This window comes from Elaeis guineensis, chromosome 11 (assembly GCF_000442705.2).
Source record: "Elaeis guineensis isolate ETL-2024a chromosome 11, EG11, whole genome shotgun sequence".
In the NCBI taxonomy this organism is placed as follows: Eukaryota; Viridiplantae; Streptophyta; class Magnoliopsida; order Arecales; family Arecaceae; genus Elaeis; species Elaeis guineensis.
Window position 1 is genome coordinate 107,029,927 of NC_026003.2, and position 22,379 is coordinate 107,052,305.

Here is a 22,379-nt window from a genome sequence, read left to right on the forward strand (position 1 = left end):
TGTAACAAAATCCAAGCTTCAAACTTAGAAAGTTTGCAAAGCCAAATGACAACTGAATAACTCAAAGTTGAACAGCTGGCAGACCTATTAATCAAAATAGATTCTAAAATTTTCAAAAAAAAAATTACTTTTAATTTTTAAACGTGTTGTCATAGTACACTAGTTGATGTAGGACAGTCTAGGGTTTAGTATGATATGAAGGCGATGGCTGATTTTAATTGTTTGCTAGTTTGTCCTCTTTTTTTTTTTTGTGGGAAAAAAAAAGATTCTCCTGAGGTTAAACTATGATTGTTGGAAGCTTGATGCAATATGATGACGGAGAAGGTGCCAAAAGAAAATGAAAATGTCAGTATAGTTTGATTGCGTAATCAAAACCTAGCATGGAAGAAAGGAATTTGGTTGAGTGGAATTTAGGTTTAAGTAGCAGGGGTGAATCATTATGGCCAGGTATGGATGTTTATATAAGATTTAGGAAGAAATTAATGGAGTCTATGAAAATTTTTGCCCTGAAACTTGTAACACTTGACAAGAAATGGCAAAATAACATGAACTAATGGAAACCATTGATAGAAAGAAAATAGCAAATGATATTTAATGGTCTCACACCATCATAAAACTAGGCCTTATCAAGGGTTGCAAGCCCAAAAGTTGTTTTATGGTATTGCACAATAGGATAAAAGAAAAACAGAAATTTCATTAATATTCTGCATAAAATCTGATTATACAAGAAATATCTTTTATACACCTCAAACACAATCTCAGTGATCTATACTTCCCAGGTCCCAGCCTATACCCATCATCCTTGAAAGTTACAACAAAGTTTAAACAGAAATGCCTAAACAGCTTTCAATCCCCTTAGGTTAAGATGCCCCTGCATTTCTGACAGCTGCATAGATATTTCAAGATTACATGATGACAACAAAAAGCAACCCCCCTTGGCACTCGGGCAAGGGGGCAGGCGTTTGATTTCGGTTGGAGTCAGTCGCTGAGGTTGGGGTGGGTATAGGGTGAAGAGGTGGGAATTAAACCCTCCCAATCTGCTAACTAAGCTTATCTATGTATAAATCCCATGCATAAACATATTTTGCCTAGAAAACACAGTGGAAGCAATCCTATACCTATACTCACAGAGGGGCAAATCATGTTTACTTCCACAAGTTTTTCTAAGAAAAATTTCAGAAAATTAAGTTAGGAGCCACAAAAAAGGAAATTTATGCACTATATTATTTTAAGTTTTGGTGCCTTCGTATAAAGCTATTTTTGAGAACTCACAGATACATGTAAGCATGTACCACTGCTTTTGAAAATCTCAATAACTAGTAACACCCTATGCAGGAATTTTCTATTGACTGTAAAGTGTAATTAAACAAGATCTTGGGCCTTATATAAAACTATCTGAGACATCTTATGCCAAGTCTGGAACCAAGTTCTTATCTACAATGGACGGAAGATACCAATAAGCAATCTCCTACTGAAATTTCTAACAATTGCAATCAAGTTCTTATGCAGAAGGCTCTAGTAGATACAACTACAAATTTATCTGGAATCAGTGAAAATATGAAAAGACCGTCCTTGCAGAAAATAAAATAAAAATTTCAAAATAAATGAACTGAAGGAATAAATGGGTTATTAAGAAATGAATTTAATGCTAAGTGGGTTGTACGGCTGTACCTCAAAAATAACAGATTGTGTTTCCTTGTCCTCAGCAATCAGCTCAAATGTTTCGTTCCATACAGGGTTGAGATTGTTATCGATCACTTTTGTTTTAACCTTGAACATGGGGCGTACATACAGAACCACATAAGGATCAGATTTACCAATCATTTCCATATTTTTCAAACCATTTGCTTTCATGACAGTCAATGTAAGCTTTCCCTGTGGTTTAAGCTCCAGTTCACTGCAAAAAACATTCATAATATTATATCATCATCCCATTGTGAGCTTCACACCAGCAAAGTCTCTCAAAGAAGATTCCTCAAAATGATAAGTCTTACTATGATAACTGTCACTATATTGACAAAAAGCTAGATGTAACTGGTTTGTCAAAGCTGAAATACCAATGCAAAAATCCAACTGTGCTATGCACGCAGGTACATAAATATATATTCACATGTACATATAGTCGTTTACATTACATAATTTATGTATAATTCAATAGCACACAATAGAAATATCAGAACATAATTTCTGAAGACCATACGGTAGACCCATCTCTAATTTCATAACACTGAATCAATGTTATAAATCTAAATAATAAAGAAAAAGTATTGCAATGTCTACCCACTCCCCTACCCGCTCATTAACCTGGTTCTATACTTCTATGTGGCAATTGAGGAACGGTGTGACACATATGGGGCTGGTGGCTGTCAAGTGGGTCATACATGCAACTCTCCCAATCTCCACAGCACATCCTGAGCGAGTAGAGGAGTGGGCATTTTTCCTAAAGTAAACTGCATTAAACAATAACATAACTAACAAAACATAGAAGATGAACAAGTAAATTATGACTTTGTAATGGAAATCATAACTTATTTAAAAAGCTTGATCTATCCTTCCTGTGCAAAGCCTAATGAGATGGCCAAGATTTTGTGATAATTTATGTTCTGGATGGTTATACATTTTTCTTGACTTACCACTTGAAATGGTGCCCCTGGTTCAGCTTGACAATACTTTTGACAACATGACATAAGTCAGATGAGCTCGGTGCATTTTACGTCTAGATGATAGTATTGAATAAATAAAATTGAGGAATCAACTTACTCTGAAATAACACTACAAAATGTGAGTCAAAATTGTAAAGACAAAAAATTAGTTTGTCTAAAGTACAAAGGAGAGAAACTCTAAAGAGAATACATGAAAAATATAGAATATAACAAGAAACAAGGCAGAAAAGATACCCAAACAGGTCAGTTCCATATCCTAGATCTACTTTATAGAAGGAAAGGATGTGGTTATAAGGTACACTATTTATGAAAACACATAATATGGGGTGGGGTCAATGTCAGAACAGCAGAATGAGGTTAGGACTGCCTTGAGACGTGAAAGGCAGAATGTGAAATTTATGGGAAAGGATTTAAATATTTTAAAAGGGGAAGTAGGATAACTCATGAACTGAGATTTGCATTCATACCAAAGTAACATGCATGAAAGTAGAAAGAAAGAAAAAGAGGGAGAAAAGATTACCTTATGTCCACATCTACTCCACCAAGTGGAACTATAATTCTATGAGGCCACTGGAGCATGTCCGTAACAATTGAATTCACAGTATCCTATATTATGGAGAATGGCAAAGTGAACTTTATATTAGTTGCTGTCTAAGAAGAAGAACATTGATCAAAAGTAAATGTTCAAACCTACATCAATCATGTCCGAAAGCCCAGGAATAGCGGTTAAGCTTCCACCCACAGCCTTCAGTATATAATCTATTCTAGGCTTTGGCTGAAACAGACAAGCAGGTTCATCATGATATCAGTGACTCAAAGTTACATGAAATAGATGTAATCAACACATTCTGGCATCTAACATATAAAATCTTGAAGCATCTAGCCATGGTAGAATAAACATAGATTTATTTTTTTTGGGGTTCATGCATGTGCTTTGAAACATTGTTTGATAATGTGACACCAATGATACATAGATAGATATGCAACCTTTATTAAATGGTTGATTTATTAAAATTTCACAAAGATTTGAAAAATATAATTCATATAGATACAAAACAATTCTCCATTTTACTATCATCTTTCACTACTCAACCATCATTTCGAAATTCATTCAAAGGAATTGCATTACCCATTACATTATGATATTTTGGTTTGGCCTACCAACTGAAGAGAGGGAGAGTGTGGTTATAATGATACAAGGAAGCAGCTGATGGGACTATTGCAACCACACACAGCCAGAGATTTACTTGTTTGTTGTACTAGCAAGTAGGCTCAGCATTTTCCTTTATACTTTTCTGAAGAACACATCATTTTCCTTCTTGTATGCCTACATAATACTATTATTTGAAGGACCATTTGAACCTTTTTTTTTTTGATTGAAAGGGATTATTGTTATTTGAACTTTGAAGTTTGAACCTTCTTTCCATTCCAAATCTGTACTCCCTACCTAAAATAATGTCTCATCCTCTCTAAGTTATGATCCTTCCAAAATTGCTTTTCAAAAACCCTTATTATTTCACAATGTTCTATATCCTTCTATTAATTGTTGCCAAGGTTTTATATCCTGGCAGGACCGGAGGCATCCCAGCCGTTGCGTTCCATTCCTATGAGAAAAAGGGACTGGAAAAGGCTCAGGACTCCGAAATCCATCCACACAGGGAGAGAAGAAGAAAGAAGGAAATGAAGGAAATATGAAGACAAGGAAAAAATGAAAGGAAAGAAAAAGAAAAATGAAAAAAAGAAAGGAAGAGAGAAGAAAAAGAAAGAAAAGGAAAGGAAAAAAAGAAGATAGAGGAAAAGAAAGAAAAATAGGAAAAAAAGATTAAAAAAAAAAGTGGACAAGAAAGATGGAGGATATCTACCAGGATGCATAATTGAGACTACTGCCAGAATGGGATGGGATGGGACAGCGGGGCATCCCATTCTATGGAGAAATCGGGACATCTTGGTCCCTTGAAATTTAAAAACTTGATTGTTGCAACAGTTGAAGCTTGACATACATGTGTGGTAGAAGACAAAATGAGCTGTACAGGGTGTGCCTTTATATCACATGAGGCTCACGCTGTAGCTTTTATGCCTCTCTCCAGGTAATTACATCATGAATCTGAATGATTTATCCAAGTGCTTTTCCTTGAGATGTGAGGTGGAGCCTAAAAGAGTAGCCCTTAGATTTATGTTGGAAAATATCTAAAATTAGTGGCACATCTCACATAGTCAAGGAAGGCAAGTTTCAAATATTCTTTTATCTAAAAAATGGGCTCTAAAAGCTTTTACATGTTTTCCTTCAATAAAAAAAATACCAACCAAGTAATATTAGCATCCTCGGCCCATCCAAATACTATATAACTAATGCATATACTAAAAAGATTCTTCTGGATGGAAAGTTTCTAGTTGGAGAGAAACAAGCATGAAAGGCTTTACTCTTGTAACTTTTCGTGATAATGAAGCAGTAAGGACCATGAACAACTCATGCGAGTGATCTGCATCTGACCTAGATTGGCATTGTAACTAGAATTCTGCAGCTATAACCTGTCCATCAGTAGCTTCATGGAAGATCCAGTTTAAACATAAATACACTGGGTGGGATCGGATCAGGTTCAGAACAAATTTGGTCAGATGGGTTCCATGTTGGGAATGCTTTCACATTTACTCCAGTTTTGAAGTTTAGTGCAATTATCTAATATGTCAATTTGATATAGGCACATTGTCTTCTAATAACTAGCAGAAACTTCAAAACTAACAATAAGTCAATGTTAAAAAATGTGACACTAGAAATTAACGCAGCAGGCCAGCACCTATGTCAAAAGAATTAGATGTCATTGCATTAAACCATTATAACGACCAACAATACCAATTGCAGCCACTTAGGTAAAGATCTATCAATGTTCTCCATTCAGTCAAATCAGGATCATTTCATAGCTTGAGATTCTGTTCTTGCAACCAGTCAAACTGACATCAACAGTCCTTCATTTTTATTAATGTTTAGGATCAGCACTGGCAATATTGGGAGCGTTCCTATATTTGTTTTAACTTTTTAATGAAAATTTGGATATAAAATGGCCAATTATTTCAAATCAACTTCACAAGGAGTCAACGGATTGAGTCCACCATCCCTCTGCAACAAACTTATCGTACAGTGTTGTTGCCAACATCCTTTGAACACTAAAACATGAATCCTGGTGGAAAATAGCACAGGAAGTATCAAGATTTAGAACAAGCCTTGGAAAATAGCAAAATTCCCAGTAGAGAAGGAAGATTAGGTGTAACATAAGGCTCATTTGTCACACTAGCAACATCCTTCCTAGGTGGAATAAACATGCTACAATTGTGTTGATGAAAATCCAGGACATTTTCTAGCTGTTTTATTCAGTAAGCAAACAAGATCAAAAGATCAAAACAGTGGCAAATATCAAATCAACCAAGTAGCATCTGCTGTTACAATTAGCAGAACCTTTCAGCATGGCATGCCATGTGGCTTTATATAAGGTTGCTGAGATCAAATCTAACAATACAATAACTAAAAGATCTCTCAATTTCTCCACCACAAGGGGGATGGATGTGTATTATAACCATAACCAACAAGAATTATCTCATTCATTTTAAAATGGGCATCCATATCCTCTTTTCATCTTGTTCCAACCAAAGTCTAAATCTATGCTCGACACAAGCATTTCAAAATCTATCAAAAACCCCCACGGCCCCACCTATATTTTCCTGAAAGTAATCCTCTGATTCCCACCATGAACAGGCAGTGCCATAACAAATGATTCAGCATCAAGTAATTGCCAATTTTTTCTAATACCTATTTCATGTTACAACTAATTTATGGAATTGCAGGGAAGGAAATAATAATGGGGCTCTCCCATGTCTAAGTTTCATGAAGTTGCACAAAAAGAAAATTGGCCATACCTCAGCAAGGAGAGCAACAACAACAGCAGAAATGCAGGGGATCTCTTCAGAAAGTTGGAAAATAACACGTACAACAGTGAAAACCTGAAGATCTTTCAACTGCAACCAAAGCAAGATAATGATAAGTAAAATCTCACACTTATTAAAATATTATATAAATCAAAATATATGCATTTCTTCCATGGATGCATATCTAATTTGAATAATAAAAATCCAGTAGTAGCACTTTGACAAACCATGACAATAGTGCCCTTCCACAAATGAATTTTTAAGTTCCAAATAAACATGCAAACCTGAATGGGTAGTGAAGCAACAAGTGCTTCAACTGCAAGAATTATGCTTGGATCTCCTCCCCATCGAAAGTCAATATCCATTGTAATCTGACCTTTCTTAGGCTCTGAACTCGGATGCCTACATACAGAAAATACATGTATCATAGAATATATATGTAATAAACATAGTCTAAACAACATGTCAAAAGACTTGATCACATTTGACTTGAACTTTATGCCATTCTATTATGAAAAGGAAATAAAGTATCAGAACTCTGGGGAAATGGAAATAAAATAGAAAAAAGCGCACCATTAAAGTTTTGAGGATTTCAAGAAAAATATTCAGTATGAAGGCTAAGAGGAATGACAACAAAAGCAGCCCAAGGACAGCCAACATATACAGATTCTCGGCTAGATGGAAATTTGGCAGAGTAAGAAGATGAGGTAAGATGAGAAGAAAGAGTAGATCTCAAAAATATTATAAAAACAGTAGGAGAGAGTAACCAAGCCGCAGCTCATATTTCTTAAGTCTATTCAAAACTCAAGAGTGATATCTGTATTATATGCATATCATCCTGTTTTGATGACTTGAAAATTTTAGTTCAAAGGTAATATCATAACCATACAAATTCTATAAACATCTGGAAACAAATTGCTTCTTCAATAATAAGAGGTTATCCTTAATCAAATAAAAAAATGCAAATGAATAAAAAGTATTATATGCCCATCAAATTAATTTACAAAGAAAAGGTGAAAGAAAGATGTTTGGAAATTCTGACTTTCCAAGTAAAAGTTGTGGAGAACACCGGATTGTTTATATGAAGTAATAAACCATATAACATATACCAATCTAAAATGACAGCCAAAAGAAGTGAAAATTACTGACTTTTGACAAATTCATTATTTTCTACGTCTATAATTTCTTCTGTTAAACAACAAGTCATACATGTCCCCCTTCACATGTTAATCAAAACTAACCTTGTTTTGATAATACCAGTCAAAAAAGATTTGATGTCAAACAAAAAAGATCACATTGACCACAAGATTTGTGACATAAGACATATGATTATAATAACTATATGCATAATAGCCATACCTCTTTGTAAGCGAAGCAGGTAAAGAACCCTGCCTTCCCTCAAACTTATCAATAATACGTTTCCAGGGACATGTTAGACAAACTTTTACACACACACACACACACACACACACATATATATATATAATGTCTGTGTGTGTGTGTGTATAACATTTGGGTTGTATACAAACCTTCAATTTTGGGTGCAACATTTCCCAAAGAAAGTTTTGTAAACTTAAGTGAGGATATTCCTGGGGGCCGATAATCTTCCAGTAGTGGCTCTACAGAATCCTTGATGACCATCGTTGCTGCCTAAGACCCAAAAAAAAAAAAGAAAAACGGAAGAGAAAAGAAAAGAAAAGAGATCAGCCTAGAAACAGACTTGCAGCATTAAACAAAGGATTTATTGGTCTGCAATTATGAGAAGGTGCATGCAAATTTTTAACATAAGAAGAAAAAAATTATCAATTTCAATAATACAGCTCCATATATGTCCATACTTCCAAGGAAATAACAAAATATATAAAATTCTTATATTTTCTAAAAATCATAAATTGCACTTGTTCCAACTTCCAAGGTTTAAATACCGATGGGGTGGCGAGGCATACCACTATCCTGTGTCGGGATGGGCAACATCTCATGCGGGATTAGACAACTAGGGAAATGGAGTAGGATGGGTTTGGACATGCCAGACACGAGGCATCCTGTTTCATGAAAAAATTGGGATGGTCCCGTCCCATGATATTTAAAACCTTGGATTTCCTTAATATCTAATAATAAAATTCAATGCAACTATATGAATACAAACATGAAATGCAATATTAAGAATGATGTGGAACTCTCTAGGAGTTCCAATATAGAAAAGGTGAATGTGTCAATTAGTTGATTGCATATCCAAGGTGGGCCTACGCAAAAGCCAATAGAGTGTGTTGGCTCCATGCCTAATGGTTTTCCCCAAACTAACTTATATTTACCAAGCACCCATGCAATGTCCAATACTAGGAATGAGTCATAAGAGCATGATACAGATACACAAAGAATGTAGAAGCATCTTGGAATGATATCGTGGATCGAAAATTTTAAAAAGATGACAGATACCATCTAGTGGACTTTAGAAAGCCCTAAATAAAATTGTGGCATCTCTGGTGATTGAGCACCTGAAATTAGAAACTTAACCAGATTATAAGCTTCCTGCTCTGGTTTTATCAACATGAGGCATTGTAAATACCTTGCTAGGGTCAATTTATAAGCTTGATAAAACTGGCCAAACAACTTTCACTGCATAGTATGGAACCAATTACATCTGATGTACATCCTAGTGGGCTTGTGGAGTGATTGTAACAACCAAGGATCTCATCAAAAAAGACTGCTCGGAAGGTGTTATTTGGATTCTTTGGTTCATTATAAGTACCCAAGTTCTTTCCAGCGAATAACCAATATGGGACTAAATACACGTCCGCACTAATCCTCATATACTTCCCCCGTTTAAGCCTTGGCATCCTCGCTAGGCTAAGAGTCCAAATCCATACTTCTATTCACAAACACCATGATCAGCTTGTGCTCAACGTCAATGAGCCCGTGCTGCAGTATCCCCTAGTTTACATAAGCTATGGGCCGAGTTGGCTCTAATACCATTGTAACAATCGAGAATCTCATCCAAAAAGACTAACCGAAAGGTGTTATTTATGTTCCTTAGCCTATATGAGTATCCAAGTTCTTCTCAATGAATAATTGATGTGAGACTAAATATACGCCTGCATGGGTCCTTACATTGATCATAGTAAAAATTTTGGAATTCAAAAATATTTTGCCTAAAGCTTAACTTCACAATTTCAGCCAAAAGTGAGACTGACTTAACAAAGGTCAGAGATTATGTGATTAAGATAAGAAATAGTAGTCTGAAGACATTTTGGAGGCATTGTATACCAAAATATAGAAAATTTCAGAATAGTTCAAAAAATATTCATAAAGTTATAAGTTATTAATGGAAGTTGAAATTTCAAAATATTATATATATGTTATCTGTATGGTTACATCATTATGTTGAAACAAAATTCAGAAAATTTTCAGCAAAATATTTGGGAATAAATGGAAAAACGTTCAAAGAACTTCTCACTAGGGAGGGCTGGCAAAAGAGCTGTTACATCTATAAAATTTCTCAGTTTTCATTCAAGGCAAAAGCAATTACATCCATATTAGAAAGTAACATGTGGAAAAGTAAAATGGCATTACTTGTATAAATAATTTTTTTTCAGAGCTCCTAAAGAGTCAATGTGTTAGTTAGTTCTAACTCAAGGGGAAAAACCTGTCATACTATCAAGGGGAACACACTAACACATTGATCGAGAAAACAAAAATTACATTGTCATCTTACTCTTAGATTTCTTTGTTTCAGTTTTGGATGTTTTTCAAAAATATAGGGAATTAGGGATCCAACATAAATTATGGTGCTTCAATGGAATAAAATATAACATACCCATGTCAATCCCAAGCCCAAATAAAAACGTGGAGGGCTGATGTTAGGTTGACAGCCAATCATAAAAAGCATGTCAAATGATGTCTAGATATAGCGAGTGGATATATATTTACATATGTATGTATGTGCGCGTGTATTTGTTATTCTAATATTAAAGAAACTCTCCAGTGCCTCACCATCTACGAGGCTTCGTACACTGTGGTTATCTGTCTAATCTATTCTTATTACAGGGACAAGAAATAAGAAGGATGAATGTCAATCAGATTGGGGTATCATAGAGATCCATTGTACTTCTCCTGCATGTCGCACATGCCAGACCATAGTTATGGCGACTGAATCAGCCAAGAGGACTCATCACTAGGATATTGGTCCAATTGTCAAGTCAATTGATCAGGCTGAGTTATAATTAAAAGTGTTAAAAATTTAAAGATATTAAAAAATTAGATATAATATAGGAAGATATGAAAAACTACCAATAACTCTCAATGCAATATAAATGGAAAAATCACAATTCATCTAACTTTTAAACATTGTGATAAAAGTTAATACATAATGAGGAAAATTGTAGAATTATTGATATTTTTAATTTTTAAATAGTAAATTTTTAAGATTCCAAATAAATAAAATGATGTATAGATTTATTTCTTTAATTTGCTAGTAAAGAAAAAAGGAGTTCATTGCTTTTTATTGTAATGAATTGACTATTAGCATATAACTTTTTCTAAATAAGAGAGATAATCTTTATAAGTTGATCGCTCTTTTTTTTTTTTTTTTAAGCTGGACAAACCCGGTTCACTTGGTTATTACCCCCAGGGTAATTGGTTTTTCAGAAAACCAACTGGTTTGATACATTGATGCCGAGTCATTTGAATTCCCAGTCTTGTAGTGAAATTGGACAGGATAAGGAGCTGGTTCACAGGTTTCCTGATCCGACCACCTGGTCTTGTCTGGTTTTAGTAACCATGTGCCAGACTCTAGTTTATATGAAGTATATACTTTAGTACATTTACCTATACATATCTGTATGTATATATGCATGCACATGCGTGGATATATGTGCATGCATATATGTGCATGCGCATGCATGCATATATGTATGTATTTATATGCACATATGTACACATGCAAACATACATACATATACTCCATTTTCATTAGATATTTGCCCTTTTTTACTCTTTTCACTCTCTCTTCCAAGAACGAGAGAGAGAATCAAAGAGAATACAAAAGTAGGCTTTGTGATAAAATCACTTAATGCCCTCAAGGACAACTAAGTGTTGCATAAAATAGTAGAAAAGCATGTAGAAGTAATATATTACTTGTAAAATAAAGAGAGTCCAAAGCCAGCCATTAATTGAAGAAAGGGTGTGCCTGTACAAATACAATCAGGAACTCAATGTCTTACGATGAGGTTAATCAGGAAAACTAAGAGGGAGTTGTATAAGCGGTTTGGAGAGAATGAGCTCTCATCAAGCTTTTAAATACAGACCTGCTAAATTAAGTATAATTTGTCCTAATTAGAAAGAAAACTAAATTATAGAAGTATATAGGTAAATGAAGAGCTGCTACAATGAAAAGCATGCTATAAAGGTGAATTATCTTACATCTGCAATGAAAGGCCATAGTTTACTCAATTGCTTGTTTAGCCATTTCACCTGCATAGACCCAAAAAAGTAAAACATACACAGTGACGTTATAGATATAAAACCAAGTACATGAACAAATCAATAACATAGTTAATTTGTAAGTATTGATAAGAAAATGGCTTTACAAACAACTTATTCTAGTTAAATGCACAAGTTGGAGTATTTAGTTTACACTGTACTGTTTCAGATGTGCATGCTTACCATCTGGTGATCTGGGACTTCCCTTTGAGTTGTTGCAAGAGAGAGGCATTGGTAGCAAATGGAGATGCTGGATGATCTACTTGCATACTGCAAGAATTCAATTCTTGTAGATGGAATTCTTGGTCATTGGATCAACTTCAAAAGATGGCAGACACAAGGTGATCTCCTCACAACTTATCTCTCTGTTCTTACTCATGAGTCTTGATTCTAATTAAGTTATTCTCCAAAGCTCTGGATGAAGCACTAAGGGTTCTGGAAGCCTTGGTGACCATAAAGGAACTCTCAATATATATTATGCAGAAGATACTATTTTTTTTTCATTATTCTGGTGTTGATAGCATTCATACTCTAAAATTTATCCTTCTGGGCTTCGAGCTGATGGTGGGCTGAAAACAAACCTTTTCAAAAGTCAACTAGTTCAATTAGGGGGAAAACCAGGATGTAGCCAAGAGATTTGTTGATATTCTGGGATTTCAAGCATCCTCTCTCCCCATCTCATATCTTGGGTTGCCTCTGCACCACAATATTCTCCTTAAGCAAGATTGGATCCCTCTGATCGACAATTTGAAAGAAGGTTTGCTGGCTAGAAGTGTAAATTTTTGTCTATTAGGGGAAGACCAGAAGACTAATTTGAGTAAATATTGATCACTTCTCTCCCCACATTTTACCCATCCATCTTCCATTCACCAGCTTGGGTAAGAAGAAGAGTTGACAAAATAAGAAGCTTTTTGTGGAAAGGCAAGGATTCTGTGAAGGTGGCCCCTCCTTGGCCAACTGGGAAATGGTTTGTAGACCTAAAAAGGAGAGAGGCGGGCTTGGAATTGTTGATCTCCATGGGTTTTAATGTTACTCTGCTTTGTAAATGGTGGTGGAAGTTCCACCAGGATGAGTTCCATGGAAGAGGCTTGGCCAGTTAGATATTACAAGACCAGAATTCCCAGTCATACTTCCAAGTCCTTCAGATTTCTAGTCTCCCCCATCTGGACATGTATTCTTAAATCTGAAAGCTTCCACTTTGCCAGCATTTTCAAGAAAATTGGGAATGAGTCTAAAACTTTCTTTTGGAAGGATACTTAGATTGGTAGTCATCCCTTGATTCAGACCTTCCCAAGCTTCTTCAGGATCGTGGATAACCCAACACTTCCGTAAGGGACTATGCTATTAATATGCATAGGTCTTCAGGGATATGTTCAGATACAGCATAACAAGGACAAGACCCTTGAATTTGTTGAATTAAATAGGTGTTGCAAGGTTTCTCTGTAATTTCAAATGCTTGGGACACCATCAAGTGGAGATGGAACTTGGATGGGCTCTCTCTGCCAACTCAGCCTACAAATTTCTGCACTCAGGAGGGAGATCCTTGGCCTCTCCTATTGATCTATGGTCCTACCCGTTACCTGTGCTATCTGAAAACACCTTATGCATACAATTGGAGCTCATGGACTGCCTGTGAAATTAATGAAGTCTAGTGATATAGGACAAAGGCTAATATCTCTAAGGCTGATCATATTAGTTGGAATATGTTGGTGGCAGCAATCTGCTGGAGAAATTGACTGGAGCAGAATGGGTGGCTTTTAATAGATGACAACAATTCAGGCCTCAAGAGTTGAGACCACTGGGAGGATTAAGTCAGCCCTCAAAGGGTTATTTTCACAGGTAAAGAAAAAGCATCTCTGTGCTGTGTGCAAGAATGACAAAACTGGGAGTGCTTGTAAATTTGATCAATTTTCTGTTCCTTTTCCTTTTCTTTTCACCGGTAACTTCTCTCTCGAATTTTTAATAAATTTTTTTTGGTGCTCCTATGGAGAATCATTACCTTCTCAAAAATGGAAAAAAAAAACTTTCTGTACATGTGATTGCCAATATGGTTGATATTTACTTTAATTCAAATCCCATTTTTTTTTAAAGAATGCTTTTCTAAGAGAAGGCATGCATAAAATATATGGAGGTTGTGGTGTGATCCAAGATACATCATTTGACGTTCCTTTTTTTTTTTTCAGATTTTGCAAATAAAATAAAGCAATAAGTATCCATTTATTTGCACAAAATGAAAATAACATGTGAGCTGACCCAATCTATAAATGTATGGTCACAGTTTATAAGTTATTCAAGCTACACACAAATACTGAACTTAAACTATTTTCACATGTGATGCAACATCAGAAATAAGTATTTTTCCTCATTTAGCAAATTTGCAAATATTTTGTGATTTACAGTGAAAAAGTCATAAGTTGCTTTTGAACGTTGCCCAAATTCTTCTCTTTCAAGTTCCATCTACATGTTGGTTTCATTTATATCTTCCTCCTCCTTTGAATATTAATCTCAGAAATTTCAGTCCGTCCCAATCTTGGGAAATCACATTCTCAGGAATTAAGCCCCAAAACTAATATTTGGGCTGCACACATCTAGGAACAAAATACACACTTAGAAAATATAAATGACCCAATAAATGCAGTCAACATGCACATGAGATATTAATACATTAAAGTGCTGCAAAATGGTGATCAGGTTGCACTAACCTGTTCAAATACAGGAAAAGATATCCATTCAGGGTAATTGTCACCACACAGTTTCTTCAAATCATCTCTGTTGAGGGATCCTAAAAGTTTTATATCGACTGCCTATAAAAGATGAAGGTATAAGCAGAAGTATCGACAATCTTGTTCGACTGAATTCAGCAAGCTACTTAAATATTAAGGAGCACAACAATATCTTGAAATATAGAGTGTGGCACCCTATAACATGATGCATCCATATAACTTGATTGAGAGAATTAACATGATTATCAACATCTAGCTTCTGTGTGTAACAAAAGTTAGCATAAACAAAAAATTTTAGTCACAACAATAATTCTTTGGTGTTTTACAAAATCATAGATAACAAGCCTTGACGTTAAATTTCAAAGTTTTTAGTCTTTTAACTTGATTGGTACCCCAGCTCACCAGAATTTCCAACATGCTAAAAGCTTGATTTTAAACTGAAAGTCCATCAAAAAAATATCTCAAATGTTGAGGGACCATACCATGATGCATGAATTGCCTCTATTGAGGATATATTTTGTTGGTCAGGTCACAATAATAACCAATATGCTGTAACTAAAGATACGCATCCATGTTATGAACACTTCTTTGTTAGAGATGGAAATGGGTTCAATTTTTGGGAATTATGTTTGATTGGTTTGATACAATCCCATGTCTACCTTTTAGAGGGTTAAATATGTATCCTGCCAGAGAGGTAAGTGACAAGACAGTCCAAACTGATCTGAACAGCTTGATTCAACTCTTGAACCATATCATGATTTGAATGACCTGAACCACACAAATCAGACCATGGCCCACCATACTAGATTGTACTGCCTGGTACCAGGCGTACCATACTAGTAGCTAACCTACAGTGAGTACAGGGGGCATATCGAGTTTCAGTACCATGAATTGACCCGACATTGGACCAGCAAGGTACCAGTATAGGTACCACAACTAGTACTCCGAACCATGAACCAGATCCAACTTACCTCAAAAAAGCCTCTTAACAATATTCACGACTTGAAAGAGACATGGCATCTGACCTGGAACCATCTTATTTAGAATAAATTTGATCAAGATGATGACCCAAAGTAGACACAAACTGAATATCGTATAACCTTTGCCCAGCTCAAATCAATTCATGCCAAGAAAGGTTATTAGGGTCAATAATGCCACCAGTGTTTCTCACCATTGATTCGCACTGACGGTTACATCTACCATGAACACTAGCTTTTCCCTTTCAAATTAGCCAGGTTATCCTAGGCTTCTTTCACAGTGCTCAGACTAAAATCAAACCTTTCCTATTAAGGCTTCCTAAGATTTTTCTTGTTAGCAATACTAAATTACTAATAATATCTTTGTTGCTTTCCAACACCTTTACCCTAATTAGGCCCCCTCTATTTTTTCCTCCAATGTTCTAATATCTGAACATGCCTGTTTTATTCAGACAAGCACCCATCTCGAATACTCTTACATCTATCGCACTCACCTGAAGTTCCTAGACATTGTTTATGATCACAGAACGATATGATACATAATATCAGCATCACTCATTGATCCCAAGCCAAATTGTAATTGTTTAGGGATGACATTAGGTTTACAGAAAATGTAATTAAGAGACTTTACAATACCTGCAGTGAACAGAATAAACTATGAAACGAATTGTAATACAGCTCTCATTAATGCTAGACTGCAAGCATTAAGTAAGTGTTGCCCAAGGAATTCTTTATAAAAGCATTGTTTCATGGCTTGACTTCATTATAATGGCAAATAGGCAAAGGTGTGGTAAAGCATACCTCATGGGCAATTGATCACAACATAACCTAACTATGATGAAGGGGTGCAAGGTCAACTGGGGTTTTGAAAGTAGCACATTGCATTAGCTCCCAATTTTTACAACAAGGAGACAAGGATTCTTCATGAAAAGAAGTGAAGACAGTTATCTTGACAAAAGAACAACTTGGAATGTTCTACTTCTAAAATTAACGAGAAATGAGATTGACAACACAAGGATGGAAAGAAGACTTTGTATTGCATAGTTATAAAGGAGAATATAAAAAAGTGCTTTTCCTCCACAAGAAAAAGGAGATTAAGACTACAGGATCCTATACATACAGAAAAAGCTATGGTGCATAATGGCAAAATTCTAGATGTAAATTGGATGATAACAGGACACCACCGATAAAGCTGGTGGTAGTAAATGAGACACATCATTACCAGCAGCTGTACCCCAGAAGAAGAATCAGAGACATTATATAATATAATAGGATAAAAACTTGATTTTGCTCCGGCCTATGACCTAGAAAAGGCAAATACAATATCTTAAGAGAGTGGACAGGCCGTAGTACTATTCATTAGTGGATCAAATGTGCAGCAAATAGGTCATTTTATCTAAAGAAAAAGGGAAAGACAAATATACAGAGAATGTCAAGCTATATTAAGAAAAACTCCAGCCACAACATACATGCTAAAACTTATTATGGATACATTAAGAACAAAACAAAAAAAAAAAAGGACATGAGGGGTAATACAAAAATCTTTGAAATATGGAATTAGAATATTGCATCCTAGATGGTTTTGAATCAAATAGCAACTAGGCATCTGGGTCCGAGGTAGGAGATGCACCTAGCAATAGACTTCCCAATCTCAGATGTTTTGGGTGGTTCCTTACTCCCATCTAAGAGATAGACGGCATTTCTTTCATATTCTTTTTCCGAAAAATAAAGGAGAAGGACAGGGGTCAAGGTCGGCTAGTGAGACGTTGGGAGATAAGCTTCATCATTGAGAGGGAAACAATCCGGATTACTAGCTAAGGCCCCTAAATAACTGCTCAGTGATGAAGGAGGTAGCAGTGCACAGACAACCAGGAGATTTGCCTAGAACCAGCCATTCTTGAAAGAGTGCATGATAGCTCACTAATCGAGTGCTCTTGTACTGAAGATGAATGGGGCTAAGCGATCTACCGAAGCTGTGGGATGTAAAAATGCATCGGTAGGGAAGCATTCTACCTTAGAGGGAAGCATCCATGCAAGCAGGTGTGGTGAAAATGTGTGCCAAAGAAGTCATTGTTTAGAATCTAGACATTACCGCTATACGCATAGAGAATGCTCCAAAGGGTGATTAAAAGAAAGCTCTTGGATCCTTTAGATGGGAAATGAAAAAAAAAAAAACGGAGGTTGGTTTGAAAGAGAATTTTGTTGACAATGCAGTAGTCATAGCTGGGAGCTCTGTTCAGAATTCATGACGCATTTGGTTATAAATGATTGCCATTGCCAATTAAAATGAAAAAGCAATAAAAATATAACTTCTGCTAACAATAAATTAACAAACCATACTAAAAGACAAGCTAACAATAACCTAACAACATAACGAAATCCAATTATGGTTTTATCCATAAGGAGCCATGATTGTCAAAACGAACAGCTACTTTGATTTCGTTCAAACTCAGCAGATGCCAACCTTGTGAAATACCAATCTTTCTCATCAGCCAATTCTCAACTCCCAAAAACAGACTCAGCGGAAGTACGTGCATAGAAAACATGTTATCCTTTTTAACGAGGGAAAAAAAAAAAAAATCTTATCCAAGCCATCCTCACAATGCCATCGTCATCAAAGGCAGAAAAGATATTAAAAAACCGCATCCGAAAATAGAAAGAAAGAATCAAAGAAAAGGGGGAAGCGAGAGGGTGAATCCGGATGCCAACCTTGGCGATGCGTTTGGTGCTGCGGTACCTCATCATGCGGCTCCACCCGGCCATCAGCGCTATCCCCACCATCGTCCCCATCACCATGCCCGAGATCAGCCCCATATTTCTCCCTCTTAATTTTTCCCTATTTTCCTCCCCGAAACAAGAAGACCAATCGCCTTGTCTCTCCCCTCCTATTTTTTTTCCCGTTTAGTTTCCTTTTATTGTTCTGATTCTCGGATCCAATGCCACCTCTGCTGCGTGGAAATCAATACTGGAGAGCAGCCATTAACGACCCGGACCGATAAGGCCAAAGAAGATGAGACGGTGGTCAGGAAGCGTACTAGCGTGACGATAACCGCGAGGGAGGTGGGACTGAAGAGAGGTGGACTAGATATTGGTTTCAAATAATATTGTGGCCTGTAACTTCCTTCTGCGCTAAAAATATATATAATAATAATAATAATTGATGTCCTTTGTTTTTTTTTTTTTTTCGGCAACTGACTTCGCGGCGTTACTCCTCTCTGGGACTGGTCCCGGGATGGAACCGCTTCCAAATTCGTCATAACTACTCTTTGTTTGGGAAGGTTGCTGGTGTCGGCATGCCGGCATGCCTAAGCAAACAAATCACACTCAGTGGTCTCATTCTTTCGGCACATCATGTTACCGTGGTGAGCGTTACTCGTTGCTTAGGATCCCCGCCTCGATTGGTTGTTATTGGGGTCGTTGTCGGCAAATTTATATGATCTGACGCAGCAAGGATCCTACAGGGTACACGGTTGGTTGCTATATATATATATATATATATATATATATATTGAATGGTTGTCATTGGAAGATGGACGGTAACAACGTGTCACATGCTATTTTATTATTTTATATTTAAAATAAAAATTATATGAGATAGATTTAATTTAATTTTTTTATATTTTAAAAATAAAATTTATAAATCAGATTGTGGTTAATTTTTTTGTTGCGTCTGTCATCGGTAAAGAACATCTGCAAAACAAAATCCTCACAGACCGAAATGATGTCCGACGAAAATCCTCCGATGCTTAAGTCAGTGAAGAATGATGAATAGCAGATGAAGAATATTTGAAATTACAGAGTATTAGCCCAGAATTATCTTACCAATGCTGTTCACTTACCTCCCTTTTATAGATGATTCAGATGTAACCGTCGAGTACGTGGTCCGCTTTTTATAGCACTAAATTATTGGACATAATCATATAGTTAATAGGTTGTTTATGCCCACTAATGATCGTGACATATAGTTGATAATCATTTATAATGGCCAGACATATAGGTTCCATATATTTCGGTCTTACGTGATCGTGGAAAGATAAGCCGACTATATGTTGGTAGTCGTGAAGATTCGAATGAGCATCGATCGGTAACTCTGATATGCCGATGGTCGTGAGTCGGATATTAACTGAGTTGTCATAGTTGTCTATTGATGGTTGAGAATAGCCAGTTGTCGGTCGGTCAACTGATTGTGAGTCAGCATACTGTGTTTATGAAGCTGATCTATAATCAAATCGGAGGTCAGTTGAATTATCCCAACAGTTGCCCCCCACTCCCAAATCCAAGGTGATCTGACGTGTATATTGTCACGTGGTCTCACGTTAGACGAAGAGAGTTGTCATATCACGTGCTGCTTCAAATCCCGAATCGACTACTGGCATTTATGATTTTTGAAATACGAGAGGTTTCCAGCTATTTGTTGTTTTGATAACCGTGAGATTATCATTGGACTGCCATTTCGGAAAGATAATTCGGTGCCCAAAAAATCTGGACGATTTGATTTTGATTAATAGGTCTTGGCCATGTGTCCAAATACTATTGGTTCCGAATTGTTCACGCGGATAATGATGAGGTGGCATGATCTAAGAGTAGGTGCGTCAAACCGTTCGGTCAATGGTCGGTCTCGATGTCGTCATGTGTCGACATCTAAAGAGATCCTGATTTCATCCGGACCGTTGAGAGATCTTATATATATAAAGTTGCTTTCATCCAGGCTTTACTTTTGCATTTGTTGCTTTCCTCTGCAAGAGAAGGTTCTGCTGCCCTAGTGTTAGGTGCTTCCGAGTCTTGTTCCTCATGTCACCTTTGGCTCCAGGGCGAGTTCTTCTTCTCTCGTTTAGGATTTTCCTTCTTTTAGGATTTTTCCTCCTCTTTTCTAGTTTTTTTTCATTTTTGATGGCCAGTAAAAAGGCTTCTTCTTCTTAGGATAATCGTTCGGGGAATCCAGCCAACGACTCTCTTTTGGGTCTGAAAATGGAAGCTTCTTCCTTATCCGGGCTCAATATTGAATAGCTCTGGGAACAATACTATATTCTGAAGCAGTATCAGCTTTTTGCTCCTGGCACAGAGATCGGGTGAACTCTCCTCCTTCGGGCCAGGTCGCATTTTATGTCGAGGACCTTTGGGCTGGTCTTCGATTTTCGATTTCGAAGTTCGTCCGAAATCTGCTCGACTACTATGGTCTCTGTGCTGCTCAGCTGGCTCCGAACTCCATCCGGTTGATCATTAGTTTCACCTTGTTATATCGGCTTATCCCGACTAAACCTTGTCCTTCTTTATTTCGGACTTTCTTTGTCCTTCGTCCTCATCCCAAGGCCAAGGGTTAGTAGTTCTTCAACCCGAGGAAAGATCTTTCCTTCATCTCCGATTTTCCATCATCCATTCATGGATGGAAGAATCAATTTTTTTTGTCTCTTTTTTTCTCTGGGGCTTCCCTTCATGCTAGGGCTATCCAAGAACTGGCCCCAATGAGAATAGTCGTGTGGATGCCAATGATCGGGAAGACTTTTTCTGACTGAAAGACATGAAAGTTTCACCACAACGAGAGCTGATGACCGAACAAGCTCTCTATGATGCCAGACTTAGTTTGATAACTTCCTTAGGTATAATATAGTTGGCCATTTCATTTCTTTCTTTTTGTTTATTTCTGAGTTCTATACTGATCTTTTCTTTTGATTGCAGCTATGCGGAAAAGGGCATGAGTGTCCGCTGCCGATATTCATTCGCATGCTGCCAAGAAGAAGGCAGCAGCTGAAGCTGGACCTTCCTGACCATCGAAGAAGAGTCGGGTCACCACTCCGTCGGTACCGATGAGGGAATTCGTCATTCCGTCGGAGTCAGTTCTCGAGCCAGTCCTAGTGTTGTCGGCCCCGACAATGCTTCTTCCAATTGAGGCACCGTCTGCTGAGGATGGGCGGCGAGAGATGACGGAGCTACGACAGAACCATCGGCAGCTCCATCAGCATGGGTTCAGGCTGGATTGGTCGTGGCCGAACCTCAGTAGTCTGCGGCTGCATCGACTATTCCTCAAGCGGAACGATCTCAGGCGCAGTCAAGTACTGATTTTCCGACGGTCTCAAGCGCACGACCATTGATTGGTGATCGAGGGAAGGTGCCAATGACTTCAACCGATGATGGGTCGTCTGTGGGCCTCCCCACTCTCTTCGACATCTGGATCTCCGAAGGTGAGTTAGCCTTGGCCAATCCAACATTGGCCAAGTGGTTTATTGAAGCTGCTCTTCTCCCAACTGATAAAGAGAATAGGAAGAGTCGGACAGTGGCCGAGATGTTCTCTTCCTTCTATCCGATGATACTTGGGGTAATCTTTCGACATTTCTCTCTCTCTTTTTTTATATCTGACTTGATTTGTCTTCTGCTTTCAGTGGGCACACGATATGCACGCTCTAGAGAGCGGGTATCAGAAGATCACCGACTTTCGTCGATCTTGGATGGATAAGGTATCGACGGCCAATGCAGAGAAGATTGCTACCCTCGAACAACTTCAGGCAGCAACCGAATGGGAGGCAAAGCCTCAAGAAGAAGTCTCCCATCTGACAGCCGAGCTTCAGTCCTCCAAAGCCAAGCTTGAGTCAGCTCAACAAAATATTACATCCTTCGAATCTCGG

The 22,379-nt window shown here is 37.1% G+C and overlaps 1 protein-coding gene across 1 annotated transcript in view; it reads right to left on the reverse strand.

The window, feature by feature from the left end:
* The window catches only part of LOC105054292 (calcium-dependent lipid-binding protein), a 29,884-nt gene extending 11,066 nt beyond the window's left edge, over positions 1 to 18,818 (reverse strand). The window contains 10 exon segments of the mRNA XM_010935784.4: positions 1,672 to 1,897; positions 3,184 to 3,269; positions 3,358 to 3,438; positions 6,573 to 6,671; positions 6,866 to 6,966; positions 6,969 to 6,983; positions 8,111 to 8,231; positions 12,000 to 12,050; positions 14,762 to 14,863; positions 18,469 to 18,818. Of these exon segments, the coding sequence (XP_010934086.2) occupies positions 1,672 to 1,897; positions 3,184 to 3,269; positions 3,358 to 3,438; positions 6,573 to 6,671; positions 6,866 to 6,966; positions 6,969 to 6,983; positions 8,111 to 8,231; positions 12,000 to 12,050; positions 14,762 to 14,863; positions 18,469 to 18,573 (987 nt within the window). The 5' untranslated portion in view covers positions 18,574 to 18,818.
* Between the last annotated feature and the right edge of the window lie 3,561 nt (positions 18,819 to 22,379).